This window comes from Polistes fuscatus, unplaced genomic scaffold, assembly GCF_010416935.1.
Source record: "Polistes fuscatus isolate 324 unplaced genomic scaffold, CU_Pfus_HIC Scaffold24, whole genome shotgun sequence".
Classification (NCBI taxonomy): Eukaryota; Metazoa; Arthropoda; class Insecta; order Hymenoptera; family Vespidae; genus Polistes; species Polistes fuscatus.
The window spans coordinates 2,048,155-2,061,691 of NW_025113101.1; the positions used below are offsets into that span (position 1 = coordinate 2,048,155).

Consider the following 13,537-nt stretch of genomic DNA (forward strand, 5'->3'; position numbering starts at 1 on the left):
CGCTGCATAGTGACGTCAGAACGGTGGCGGGTATATACGCTAACGAAAATCCGCAACGCAACGCAAACCTATCAACGTCGTCGTCGTCGTCGTAGTCGTCGTCGTCGTCGTCGTCGTAGTCTTAGTCTTCCTCTCGTCTCTTGTAATAATCATAGAGTACGATCGAAATCAAACAAAAGAGAGGAGGAAACCGCGTTTACGAGGAGAGGAGGCCATGCCGTGGCCCTGACCCAAGTTTTTTATTCCGGCCCGAACACAACTGTCTTCGGTGCCATTCGGTGGGGTTCAAACCAGTTGTTTCTACAGTTTCCTACGTTTTTACGTTATTCTTCTTCTTGAATACCAACCCTTTTCCTAAAACAAAGAAAGAGAGATCGTTCGTCCATTGCAGTTTATTATCTAACGTGAATATCTGCAAGATTGTTGCTTTTTTTCTCTTTTTTTTGTGTTTCCTGTGTTTTACACATCTTTTACAATACCACCACGCTGTATAATTATAATATATACGTCCGTCAGTAAGTATTTCATTGTTTATTGAAAATATTTATTAACATTACACGCTTGTTTTAAGTGATAACACGAGAAATTGTTACGCCTTAGGAAAAGGGTTAAGTACACGTGTGCAAAGTAATCCATAATTACGCTCGTTTAACTTTTTCTTTGTCGCGTTTGATATTGTTAGCCAGCGTGTCGTTGATCCGTCAGGCGTTTTATTATCAGTCGTCTAAATATCGTTCTTCTTCAACAACCATACACACACACACACTCGTAGCCTTTTGTTATATGCGTCGTCGTCGTATCATCGTCTTCTTCTTCTTCTTCTTCTTTTGCTTGCATCGATAAGACGAGAATAAATAAGAAAGGAAAAATATTCTTCCAAGTTGTCCGAGTTATTTTATCATCTTTTATTTTTTTTTTTTATTATTGATCGACATTATTTCTTCGCAGACTCGATCAAACTTCAATGACGGTAGAAAAGAAAAGGGGTGGGTGGGAATATTAATCGCGTTGTTAAACAAAATTATTCTAGTTTTTTACACGTTAAATAAACGATCTAAAAACAAGTATGTGTCTTTTTCAAATTTCGATACTCGATATCGCAAATTTATCGTTTGACGTTTGCAACTTGCGCTTGCGCAAATTTAAACAAGTCAATTTCTTGTGTTTCTTTTTTCCTTTTTATATATAAAATATATTATATTGTAAGATCTTTTGGAATAATTATTTTTCATTGTTTTTTTTTTGACACGGTAAATAGTAATTCAATTAATCCTTTATCTTTGTTGAAATAATATACGATATTTAAAGAAATGAAGTCTTGAAATAATGTCAACGCTAAATGCAATTACTTTATTCCTTTAATATGTTTTCAATGATTACTTACGTATTAATGAGAATATTACGGAAATGGAAATTTTCAAACAATTATGAAAGTTTTATTAGAATTTCTAATTTCAGGATTTCAATCCTTTAAAGGATGGATTATATTTTTTTTTTTCCTTTAACATGACCCCAAATACAAAAATCGACTGCAATCATAAACCGGGGAAACGTATTAGGTCAAGTATTAGGTAACGCAATGCGTATTATAAGCATATTTGAACACTATTTTATGATAAAAAAGTAATTAATTATAAGCTTCTTCCTTTTCATCCCTTTTTGAAAAGTAACAATATATTGTAATACCAAATCGTAGATAAATTTCGATGAATGTTGATAAATTAAAATAAAATAAAAAAAGGAGATAAAAAGAAAAGAAATGATTTATATGCGTGTGAATTATTACAGTTCTATATATAATTAAAATATTACAATTGAAAATCAAGTGTTACAGTCAAACTTCGAAGATTACATTCCATATTTGAGTGGAGCAGCTGGTGCCCTTGTCATCACAGGTGTAGCAGCATATTATGCCACCAGACCTAAACCGGAAAAACCATTGTGGCCTCTCGACTCTCAAAGTATTTTACTTCCGGTAAGAAAACTTTTACAAACTGCACCACTCTACTGCACATTTTGATGCATAAATATGCGTTACATATACGTGTTTTTTTTTTCGTTTATATTCGTCTTTTTTGAAATGCTTTTCTAACTTAAAAAAAAAAATAGAAAAGACGTTTACAGGTATATCTAATTTTTCGTAATTGATCGCATAACTTGAACGTTTTCTATACCTTAATAAGCGACTCTCACATATGTTCGACGAATTTGTCCAATGTCTAATAAATCAAGTTGATGTCGTATCGCCTTAACAGTAAAATGAGATAATAGAGCGGTGTGGTGAATTACGTTATTCACTAGATAAACGTATATCGACATATGTACATATGATCTTTGATGATGCGAATTCAGATTTTATTTTCTTCCTTCAAAGTGTATACTTTTTTACACTTTTAATACTTGCGTGGTTCTAAGTATCGGTACTGTCGATCAGAAGACGATTATCCATTGAGTTCGGTGTTCGTCGAGGACGACGCTCTCTACCAACGGGGGACACTATATTTAAATATAGTCGAGAGTAGTTTGCTAAGTTAGAATAGGCCATGCGCGCGTCTTACGTATTAAAATCAAACTGTTGAAGATTAGACTTCCCTACTCGTCAGAATAAGCAAGCAAACAAGCAACCAAGTAACTGAACAAGTAACCAAACAAGCAAGCAAGCAAGCAAGCAACTGAACAGGTAACCAAGCAAGCAAGCAATAGAAAAGCAGGATCACCTCGTGACAAGCTAGGTTAATGCCAAAATTGAGGTGTTTCGAGAAGTTGAGAAGCGAATCAGTCATCGCGGGCGTATCGGCCCGTTCTGGTCTCCCGAGACTTGGCTCGTCGTTTGTCGTCGTCGTCGTGTTAGATCAGTGCGTGTCGAATTTTCTTTAGAACACATACTTACCTACTCTCGCTCTTTCTTTCTTTTCTTTCTTTTCTTTTCTTTCTTTCTTTTTCTATCTATCTGGTGTTTATTTGAAAGTGCGTATCACATATATAAGATCGCAGTCATCAAGGAATCAATCACACGTTAGTGGCGTGCGTTAAACGCGTCCGTAAAACGCGTTCGTAGACGCATTGCCAAATTAAAAAAAAACATTAATACGTGTGTCGAAGGAAAAATTATGCCATCGTCGGGCTGTTTTTTCCACGAGCCGATCCGCGTGCCGATCGACCTCAACGAGCAATCTGATACCTTCAAGGTGTAGTGTCTCCTCCCTCCTATCGCACAACATTTTCCTTTATTTTTTTTTCTTCTTTTTTATTTTTCTACTTCTACTTCTTCTTCTTCTTCTTCTTCTTTTTATATAGATAGATACCTAAGATACCTTTGGCATCTCATTTAAATCTGAGATATAATTTGATTCCCTTTCGATGAATTTTTTCTCTCGAAATAATCTTTTACCCCCCCCCACGCCTTGCCACCCCCCCATTCGAGAGATGGGGATTTTTTTAATATACGATCCGAAAGATTCGACCTTTCTTTCCTGTTATTCAATTTCTTTATTGAAATCCTGCAATCGTTCCCCTCCCCCCCCCCCCCCCCCCTCCCCCCGCCCCTCCCCCTCTCCCCCCCCCCTCCCACCCCCCTCCCCCCCTCCCCTCCCCCTCCTCCCCCTCCCCCCCCCCCCTCCCCCTTCCCCCTCCCTCCCCCCCCACGCACACACATGGTCTCTTACGCGGCGGATTGCGGGCTGCCCCGCCACCGGTGGCTAAATTTCAGGTTGCACTTGCAATTTCGTTATATAACAACATACCGGAACAACCAAGGGCTTACTTAGAGAATATGTCACGAAAATTCTCTTGGACGGTTTGCAGGGTACCGATTTGATAAGGGTCTCGCGATTCTACAAGGACAGCAAGGAGGGCAAATTCGTCAGTTACTTGCACGAGGACACAAGGACGCTTTACGACGGATTTCGCAGAGGCGCCAAAGAATCCAGTAAGTTGTACGCAACCTGTCGGTTGCTTCATTTCAAATAATTCTCGATTAGATTATTTTTTTTCGAACGATACATACGATTTTTCACGTCGTTTATAAGTGTATATGATCGCGACAAGATTTTGTTTTTTTACAGTGGAATTAAAATAATCATCTATCTCTCTGAATCGTATCTCACACGCGGTCGTGAATGTGCGTTTGGCAAGTAACAACGGTAGCTATTAAATCTTGTAAACAATCGCGAAAACCATTGGAATCTTAGGCTAGACTACACCGATGCACTCTGATGCAAACTTTTCTTATTATTTTATCATCGATCTCTCATCGTTTTATTCGTTATAATATTTAATAAATATTTAACGAGCTTTAAATCTAAGAAGGCTGCTGTTATCTATTTTCAATCTTTTTTATTTTTACATCGAAGGAAATTTAAGAAAAGAAAGAAAGAGAGAGAGAGAGAGAAAGACGACTTACGCCCACTACGAGATATTACGTTGACCACCTGTCGTTTCATCGTAAACAACATAATAATTTTAAAGTTCTTTTTAAAATAAAAGTAGAATTATATATTTGATCGTGTGTGCGTGTCATATCCGATCGCGATATAAAATTGATTGTCATAAAAATCGGATTATTTTGTTCAACCAATTCTCATTGGTAACAACCGATCATTATTGTCGGTACAAGCTTTAATGAAACCATATACTCGAGTTTCTTGCCAGAAGAACAGATGTGTTTGTCAAGGAACGCGTCGCGTGACAATTTAAATTCTTGCGTTCCCACGAAGTCTAGCCTCGAATGTTTCTCGGGACCTGGCAATTACTATAATATTTCTTTCTCTTTTCCTCTCTCATTTCCTTTCTAACTCTATCATCTATGAATCTACGAGTAAAGTGTTCTTGGCATCTCTTGTTTTGATACGTAGACAACGGTCCGTGTCTTGGCTGGCGAGATGGACCCAACAAACCTTACCAATGGATTCACTACAACGAGACTTTACTCAGGGCAAAGAACTTCGGTTCCGGTCTCGTATCGTTGGGATTGGTCCCTGGTCAGCAAACGCTTGTGGGCCTATACAGTCAAAATTGTCCCGAATGGATCTTGACTGAACAAGCATGTTACACTTATTCCTTGGTCATAGTACCGCTATACGACACATTGGGACCGGATGCATGCGCGTACATTATCAACCAGGCTGATATCAGTATAGTAGTATGCGACGATGATAAAAAATGTAACCTTCTACTCGACAAAGCTCCCAGGTAAATTCAATCAAATATAATTAATACTATTAATGTATATATATATATATTAAATATGAAAACTTTATATTGACAAGTTGTTATTAAATTTCATTTGGACAGGTGTTTAAGAAAATTAATCGTCATTAAAGAAACGAGACCGGCAACGAATCAACGAGCGAAGAATCGCGGAGTCGAGCTTCTAAAGTTCGAGGATATCGAACGACTCGGTGCACAGAAGAATCAACCCGAAGTACCGCCGAAAGTTACGGACCTTTGCACGATTTGTTATACTTCCGGCACGACGGGTAGCCCAAAAGGAGTTATGTTGACCCATCAAAACGTTATGTCAGGTGTATGCGCAGTCCTATTACAATTGGGCGATCATAAACCTACCAACAAAGACACGATGATTAGCTTTTTACCATTAGCACATATGTTGGAACGTTGTTGCGAGAATGGTCTATATATGGTTGGGGGATCAGTTGGTTTCTACACGGGTGACATCAAAAGGTTATCTGAAGATATGAAAGCATTGAAACCCACCGTAATGCCGGCCGTACCTAGATTATTAAATCGCATGTACGACAAAGTGAGTAGTTAAAGGGCTTCTTCTTCTTCTTTCTATTCTTTTCTTTTCTTTTTTTTTTTTTTTTATATAATATTCATCAGTTGGACAAGGTATCCTAATAATCCTTGGCACTTAACATCAGGAACTACGTAACGATCGGCTTTAGCCTCGCTCCAAAAAGTTAACGCAAGAATATCTTTACATCTGACAATATTAAAAATGGATCATTACCGTAGGACGGATATCTCGGGTAGAATTTTGTATATTGCTCCCTCCCTCCCTCCCTCCCTCCCACCTTCTCACTCTTTCTCTCTCTTCTCTTCTCTACTCTTCCGTCATTTTTCAAACTAGTGCTGCGCAATATCTTTCGACGTGCCAATGGCAGCAATTGCTGCAGGGCGTAAAACGTTCCGGCACACACGAGCACCACACGACAGGTGGAAAGCAAATTACGGCGCGTCATCGAGTAACCCTGAAAGCGTACATTGAATGAAATATGCATGTATTTGTGATATTAAACGCGAGTTTATAGTTTAATACAACAACCCCCGCCACCGCACTCCACCCCCCAATCCTCACCCCGTACCAGGGAAGAGCTTATTATTCGTCACGATAAAAAATTAAAGTTAAAAAACTCGTAGAACTTTCTTTTTTTTTTCTTTGAATAATAATAGTTTCGTTCTTTTTCTGTTTTTCGTTTTTTTTTTGTTTTTTTTTTTTTTTCATACGCCTAAATTATTTGCCGACAAATTCGAAGGCCGCGCGTACGTATCTATAGGATTTAGAATAGAACTACTCTTCGTACTATTCGAATATTTCACTACTGCGGATCTACGAGTTAATATTTAGATTCTCCACGGATTTTACGTGGGTTGTTCAAAAGAGAAGATTTACGAATTCCTGGCATATAGCTAATACAAGAATACAATAATAATACGTTACACTTTACTACACTTACATCATATATATTTATATATACATACATACATACGAGACAAGGAGTAATTCATCAGAATTCTATGATTTAAATGTAACACTTTATTTTCATTTCTGCACTTCGTTCATCCATCCATCCATACATCCATACATCCATCCATCTATCGCGAGCAAAAATAAAATCTAATTTAAGATACGAAAAGATAATTTAAGAAACGAAAAAGAAATATTTTTGATCCTCTCGGAGAAAGTTTAATCATGATCAAACAATAAGAGCAACGTGATCATCCCGGCACGCGAGCTAAGAGAAATCAAAGGAAAGAGAACTTGGCTTAGGGTTTATATAAAACTTCTCATCAAAGTATCCATACATTTATTAACAGTTAATGAAAAAACAAATAATCTATTCCCGTTACGTCCGATCCATATTACGAAGGTTGAAAATAACGACATATCCGGTTCGGAAATCGTATTCTTAGTTGATGGTCAATAATTGGTAACGTTCGAAACTTAGTCAATATGGGCCTTCACGTTGACAGGTTCACGAGTTTAAGCCGTTTAACAGACGAATCGATTGCCGTAGTAAAAGCAACGGACTTGACGTGCCGGTTTAAGTCGTCTGCCAAAGAACATAGATATAATTCAGCCAGTCAGAAGATTCACACACATACATACACATTGGTGCTTCCCTAAATATAGAATATTCTGACTGATGTGTATGGACAGTTTTTCTTGTTCGTACTCTTTCTCATTTTTATTTTATTATATTTATTGTTATATTTATTAGCTCGTATTATTATTTTCTTCTTCTTCTTCTTCTTCTTTCTTCATTTCATTTCATTTCGTTTTGATTTTTCAGGTACAATCGGAACTGCAGAGTTCATTTTTCAAAAGGATGTTATTCAATATGGGAATGCGTTCGAAGGAAAATGAAATAAAAAAGAGTATAGTCAGGAACAACGGTGTTTGGGACAGGCTGGTGTTCAAGAAAATTCAAGAATCCATGGGTGGTAGATTGAGACTGATGCTTGTTGGTTCCGCACCATTGGCTGGTAATGTCCTCACTTTTACGAGGTGTGCTCTTGGCTGTCTCGTCGTCGAGGGATATGGTCAAACGGAATGTTGCGCACCGATCACTTTAACTATACAGGTTCGAAGAATACAAATCGATGATTTGCTCGGAATTTATCTACGGTGTGTTCGAAAACGAAAATTCAGAACAAGGGGTTTTATTTTATTTTTACGTAACGAAAGAACCGCTTCTGTTTTCTTCTGTTATTTTTTGCAGTTAACGTGAATGTTGCTTAGGTAACTCGTTAAATTCGTATTAGGGTGGAACGAAAAGTTCTTGCGTTTTTTAATGAATATTTTGCAAAGTAAATTTTACAAGAAAAATTTGTAACACAATTTGGAACGCAATAAAAGCGAGGAACTTTTGGTTCACCCTAATGGTAATAAACACTTACGCGTTGCAAGGGGAACTATAATTATAGGGGGATGATACTGAAGAATGTTTTTTACGACTAATGGTCTTTTTCTTTTTTTTTCTTTTTTTATTTCTATTTCCTCTATCGTAGAATTGTATTTTTGTTTCTTTCGTTTTTCTTTTTATCGCCAAGTTGTCGTTTCGTAGTAGTAGGTTTCTCTCAATGTTTCGAAATTCTTTTTACAAAACTTGTGTGATGTTTTTTGTCTTTTTTTCTCGTTCTCTTTCTTTCAGCGCTGTCAATCCAGCTCTTTGAGAGATATATTTCGTAATCGAGAATATATATATATATATATATATATATAGAAAGAGAGTGAGATATTATTCGGCAGAAGTAAATTCAGCGAGGCGTGTTTGAATTTGAAGTAGGTACTCTCGTGATTCAAATGAGACGGTCAATAAACGCGCCACAAATAAACCTCTCGTGATGCACAACATCAACTTTTAATATACACGTCCCACGGTCTTGTGTACGGCTCTTACTTAATCACAGAAAAAAAGAACAAAATTAAGCACGCGGAAGTTTGTTATAACAGCGAGGAACACGATTTATGCTTTCTGTCGTTATTGATGTGTGTACATACGTTCTTTTCTTGTATTTTTTTTTTGTTCTCTTTTAAGTGCATGCATATCATTTTTATGAGTGTACCACCTTAATTATTATTACATACATGCGTCTCTAGTTTACACGCTTTCTTTTTTTTTCTCTCTATTTTGTATATATACATATATTTCTATATATATAGAAAATAATTATAGTAATATAATAAATTATATTATATAATATTGTATAATAAATATATTATATAATATTATATAATAAATTATAACATAATTATAATAAATATATATATTTACATATATATTATTTATATAGAGAAAAGAAAAAATTTGTTTAATCGACAGAACGTCAAACCGTTTCTTCGCAACAACGTGACCAGACTATTCGAATAAAGAGAGCTGACAAATAATCAAGTGACATACACGCGAGCACACTATTTTTGGCAAACCTTTGAGAGGATCAATATAGTAGTCGGACAGCTGTATCAGCCGGTAGTTACAACGCTGTTAAAGTACCTTGTGCGGATTCATTGGATGAAAATGTAGTGATGCATACATAACGTTATAGCAAACGTAAATACGTTAATAACGATCTCTTTCTCTCTTTTCTCTTTTTTGTCTCTGATGCTTTTCTTTTTTTCTTTTTTTCTGTATCGCATGAATAATTATTTATTCAAATATGTTACGTTGAATTTAAATCGAAAAAATAAGAAAAAGAAAATTGATTCGTCGCGAATTGATTTCACATATAAATGTTATAATTATTTTATCGAATAAATGTGTATAGTTTATAAGCGGATAATGATGACGATGATGATGATGATAATAATGATATATGGTACATTGGCTTGATAATATAAATTTGTGTAATGCATTTGTATAATGCATTATGATTAGATATAACGTGTGATTTTTGAATTGCAAGGGTGATCATGTACCAGAACACGTGGGACCACCGGTAGCCTGTTGCTGCGTTAAATTAGTTGACGTACCAGAAATGGAATATTTTGCTATAAACAATCAAGGCGAGGTCTGCGTTAAAGGTACCAATGTATTTGCTGGCTATTTCAAAGATCCAGATAAAACGGCAGAAGTAGTTGATGAACTTGGATGGCATCACACGGGAGACGTTGGCATGTGGTTACCCGTAAGGATTCATGTTTCAAATTATCCTTTTTTCTTTTTTTTTTACGAAATATAATACTTACAGAAGTGTCTTCGTATGTATATATATATAAGGTAATTTTTGTTTTCAGAACGGCACATTAAAAATAATCGATCGAAAGAAACATATTTTTAAATTGTCCCAAGGGGAATATATCGTTCCTGAAAAAATAGAAAATATCTATTTACGTAGTCAATACGTACATCAAGTATTCGTCCACGGTGAATCTTTAAAATCGTGCGTAGTAGGCATAGTTGTACCAGATGTAGATGTAGTTAAATGCTGGGCAGTAGAAAATGGTATACCCGGTACATTGAGCGTCCTTTGTGCGAATCCGGAAGTCAAAAGGTTAATATTGGACGATATGCACTCGTGGGGAAAAGAAGCGGGTTTGAGGTCCTTCGAACAGGTAAATTTTATTTTTAAATAAACCAAAAAAAATAATACATTTTTAAACGCGTGCATGTGTTTAATTATTTCGATCATTTGAAGTTTTCGCGTAATAGTACGCAATATAAAATTTATGTTGCGTTTTTCGTAAGATCGTAAAAGAACGTAGACCGAATGATACATTTGATTATTTTTGAAAATAGGTCAAAGATATTTACTTACATCCGGATCCATTTTCTATGCAAAATGGTCTTCTAACGCCAACGTTAAAAACGAAAAGGCCTCAATTAAAAGCGTACTTCAAGCCTCAAATAGAAGATCTTTATCAACAATTGAACTGATCGGATTGATGAAAAGCAGTATCTCACTTCGTCGAACGAACTATTAAAAAAGAAAAAAAAAAAAAAAAAAAAAAAGAAAAAAACGAAGCGTTTATTCTCTTCAATAAATTTACATCTATATCGTCTCAAATATTCGTTAAATTCTTAATACTTTTATTATCAATCATTTTCACAGATATTATATATAAAGCATCCGCAGAAGAAGCACCGTTTAAGTTAATGAGGTACTTGATAATATTATATCTAATAAAATGCGTTATATTATTAGGCGCGCCTAGTACTTTTCTCTCTTTTTCTTTCTTTATTTTTCTAACAGTGTCTTCCTTCGTCACGTTTTTTAATTAATGTTGTTAATGTTACATGCGTCATTGCTTATAAATTTTTACCTCATCGTCATTTTATAGCTATACTTTTTTTTAGTTTTATTTTGTTCTTTTTTTTTTCGAATAACGAGAAAACGTTCTTAGTCAAAAAGTCTAAGTTCTTTTTTTTTTTAAATACTAATAATGCAACGCTTTTAAAAGAGATCACATATAAGAGCCAAATATACATATATATTTATAGAAATATTATTATATATTGTAGAGATTAGGAAGAAAATAAAAAATTAGTTACGATTATAATTAGCTAATTTTTTTTTGGATATGATACGAATAACGCGTTAAACGATTTCTAAAATAGGCAATAAAGTAACGAAAAAGTGCGGAGTAATTAATTAATTTAATAGCAATCACAACGTCCATAGTGTTATGAAAAATTTCAACTAATTAAACTAGCTGTCTCAATCACGTTGCAATTATATAATAATATTAACCATAAATAAGAAAAGCTTTTCTCAATTATGTTTCACGATAACGTGCCTGAAGTGCCTATCTCGAACTTGTTTAAAACTTTTGAAATGTTTAATTTGAAGATATTGTTAATACTTTTTTTTTGTTATTGTATACATTTATAATATATATAAGAAATTCTGAAATAAATATATATATATATATAATTTACTATTGATACAATATCAAATCACAATTACGCGCGCAAAATTGTTATAAGCAATCGATAAAATTGAAAATTACAGATGAGACGACATTCCGCGCACTTGTATATAATTTATAATTTAATAATTATCTAACAATTGTGTGTATGTGTGTGTTTGCGCATTTGGTAAAAATCATATTGCAAAAATTTACTAATTATAAATATGGCTTATAATCGATCTGGTTGAACACAAAGCTTTATCTTTGCATTTCTTTTCTTTCTTATTATTTTCTTTTTGTTATTTTTAACTTTTAGATTTAAAACTATAATACACAACAAAACAAGTAGCTATTATTAGTGCTAAGGCTATTACTACTAAAATTAATCTTTGTTGAAGACTTCGAATAATCATCCCTGATAACAAACGAGATCCACGTCCTAGTTCTGCATCCGTGTCTCGTAACTAGAAATAATAGATGTAACACAAACCCAATTTAATATTGAAATTATAAATCCATATTTACTTTAATGAGAAAAAAAAACTTATCGATTATGCTATAATGTTTTTAGAAATTTATATATATAATATAATATAACATAATATAATATAATGTAATATAATACTAACCCGTCCTCTACCTCTCTGTATTGTTTCTCTTTGATCATGTAAATCTTTTAAAACTTGTGATCCAATTTCTTCAGTCTCTAATACCATGCGATAACCATTTTGCAATGATCTTCCAGTTCTATCTATTCTATCGGAAGCATCTAATAATCTTTTCTTTTGATCTTCTGTAACATTGTTCTCCCATGACTCTTCCACAGCTATATCAATGCTATCTTCTTTTGGTCTTTTTGCTGAATGAAATTCTTGCGTTAATCGTTTTAATTCTGCTCTATGACTTTCCACGCGACCACGTAAACGGTCACGAGCATTTCCACTCATCCCACGAACTTCCAGTTCCATTTGCTCAAGCTAGATAAATTCAATGAGATTAAATTAATTATAGAGGCCTATATTTTATAATACGATAACGTAGTAAGATAATGTAATAATAATAGTTACAATGCATCAACATTTTTGTGATATTATTAATATAATAAATAACATATATATATATGTGTGTATATATATACACACAGAAATGTTCTTCAATCAATATTATAATGTAATAAATAATCAATGAGTTAATACACATATCAAAATAATAATATTAATATTTTTTATAACAACAGTAATTATATGTATCACACATGCATACTGAAAATATTAATCAACCAAAACAAATAAGAAAACTGTAATGAGTTAATTTTTTTTCAAGCTTTTTTTGTTGATATATAATTTTATGATTGGTTAGGATATTAAAACTATTCATTTGAATGCATTATGTTCATACGTGTAAGAAAAAAATGAGAAAAAATGTTTTTTTCTTACCAATTCTTGAGCCTCTTCGATTTCTCGATCAACATCTTGAATAAGTGCTCTTTTCTCACCTGTGTATTACGTCACATGTGTATGTTATCGATTATTATTTAACAATGTCAACGTATAAAAAGAAATACATAATGTTAATTAATCGAATAACGTAAGTAAAAGTTTATTTTATATACAAACAAAATATACTTACTACCGCTTTGAATTCTTATTCTACCAATTTTTGCAGTAATGTCAGCTGTCAAAACAGCGTATTGTTGTTCGTAGTTGTCAATGAGCGACGCCATCTTTGAATATGTTTTTTATTACATAGACTTAATAAATTATAAGAAACGAAACTATTTAAAATTTGATAATTTAATAAATTTTTTATTTCAAACGTTACGTTATAATCAAAATGTTTTTTCGTAAAATAAAAGTGAAGTTGTTTCTTATAATTAAGTATATGTAAATAACAATTATGAAAAATTCTGACAAATGAAAAATTAAAATCAAATAACATTTTCTC

At 33.8% G+C, this 13,537-nt stretch overlaps 2 protein-coding genes and 1 long non-coding RNA gene across 4 annotated transcripts; 1 reads left to right on the forward strand and 2 right to left on the reverse strand.

Annotated features, from left to right (window-relative positions):
* The first annotated feature begins 11 nt into the window (after positions 1-11).
* LOC122518280 (long-chain-fatty-acid--CoA ligase 5) lies at positions 12-10,899 on the forward strand. 2 transcript variants are annotated; one of them, XM_043637135.1, is made up of 9 exons: positions 12-515; positions 1,827-1,975; positions 3,805-3,928; positions 4,854-5,190; positions 5,293-5,761; positions 7,536-7,826; positions 9,649-9,870; positions 9,980-10,297; positions 10,482-10,899. In XM_043637135.1, coding segments are annotated over exons 1-9 (2,049 nt in total). In that variant the 5' UTR covers positions 12-514; the 3' UTR covers positions 10,620-10,899. The 2 variants fall into 2 exon arrangements, with proteins under 2 accessions (XP_043493070.1, XP_043493071.1); XM_043637136.1 differs by lacking the exons at positions 12-515; positions 1,827-1,975 and adding an exon at positions 3,109-3,188.
* On the reverse strand, positions 1,776-3,189 carry LOC122518314. The gene is made up of 2 exons (XR_006304045.1): positions 2,175-3,189; positions 1,776-2,092 (listed from the first exon to the last, which is right to left on the reverse strand). It is a non-coding gene; the product is annotated as an uncharacterized LOC122518314 (long non-coding RNA).
* A 902-nt stretch (positions 10,900-11,801) lies between the features above and the next one.
* On the reverse strand, positions 11,802-13,352 carry LOC122518304 (vesicle transport through interaction with t-SNAREs homolog 1A). Its single transcript, XM_043637179.1, has 4 exons — positions 13,223-13,352; positions 13,030-13,088; positions 12,223-12,570; positions 11,802-12,057 (listed from the first exon to the last, which is right to left on the reverse strand). Exons 1-4 carry the CDS (start codon positions 13,314-13,316, stop codon positions 11,899-11,901), a joined length of 660 nt encoding a protein of 219 aa, XP_043493114.1. The 5' UTR covers positions 13,317-13,352; the 3' UTR covers positions 11,802-11,898.
* Positions 13,353-13,537: the final 185 nt, after the last annotated feature.

Excerpts from the sequence above, each read along its gene's own strand:
- LOC122518280 (XM_043637135.1), top strand. Across the intron at positions 3,929-4,853 it reads CAGAGGCGCCAAAGAATCCA|ACAACGGTCCGTGTCTTGGC; the intron begins GTAAGTTGTACG and ends TTTGATACGTAG. Across the intron at positions 7,827-9,648 it reads CGATCACTTTAACTATACAG|GGTGATCATGTACCAGAACA; the intron begins GTTCGAAGAATA and ends TTGAATTGCAAG.
- LOC122518304 (XM_043637179.1), bottom strand. The coding sequence starts at position 13,316 with ATGGCGTCGCTCATTGACAACTACGAACAACAATACGCTGTTTTGACA. Across the intron at positions 13,089-13,222 it reads AATAAGAATTCAAAGCGGTA|GTGAGAAAAGAGCACTTATT; the intron begins GTAAGTATATTT and ends CGTAATACACAG. Across the intron at positions 12,571-13,029 it reads TCGAAGAGGCTCAAGAATTG|CTTGAGCAAATGGAACTGGA; the intron begins GTAAGAAAAAAA and ends GAATTTATCTAG.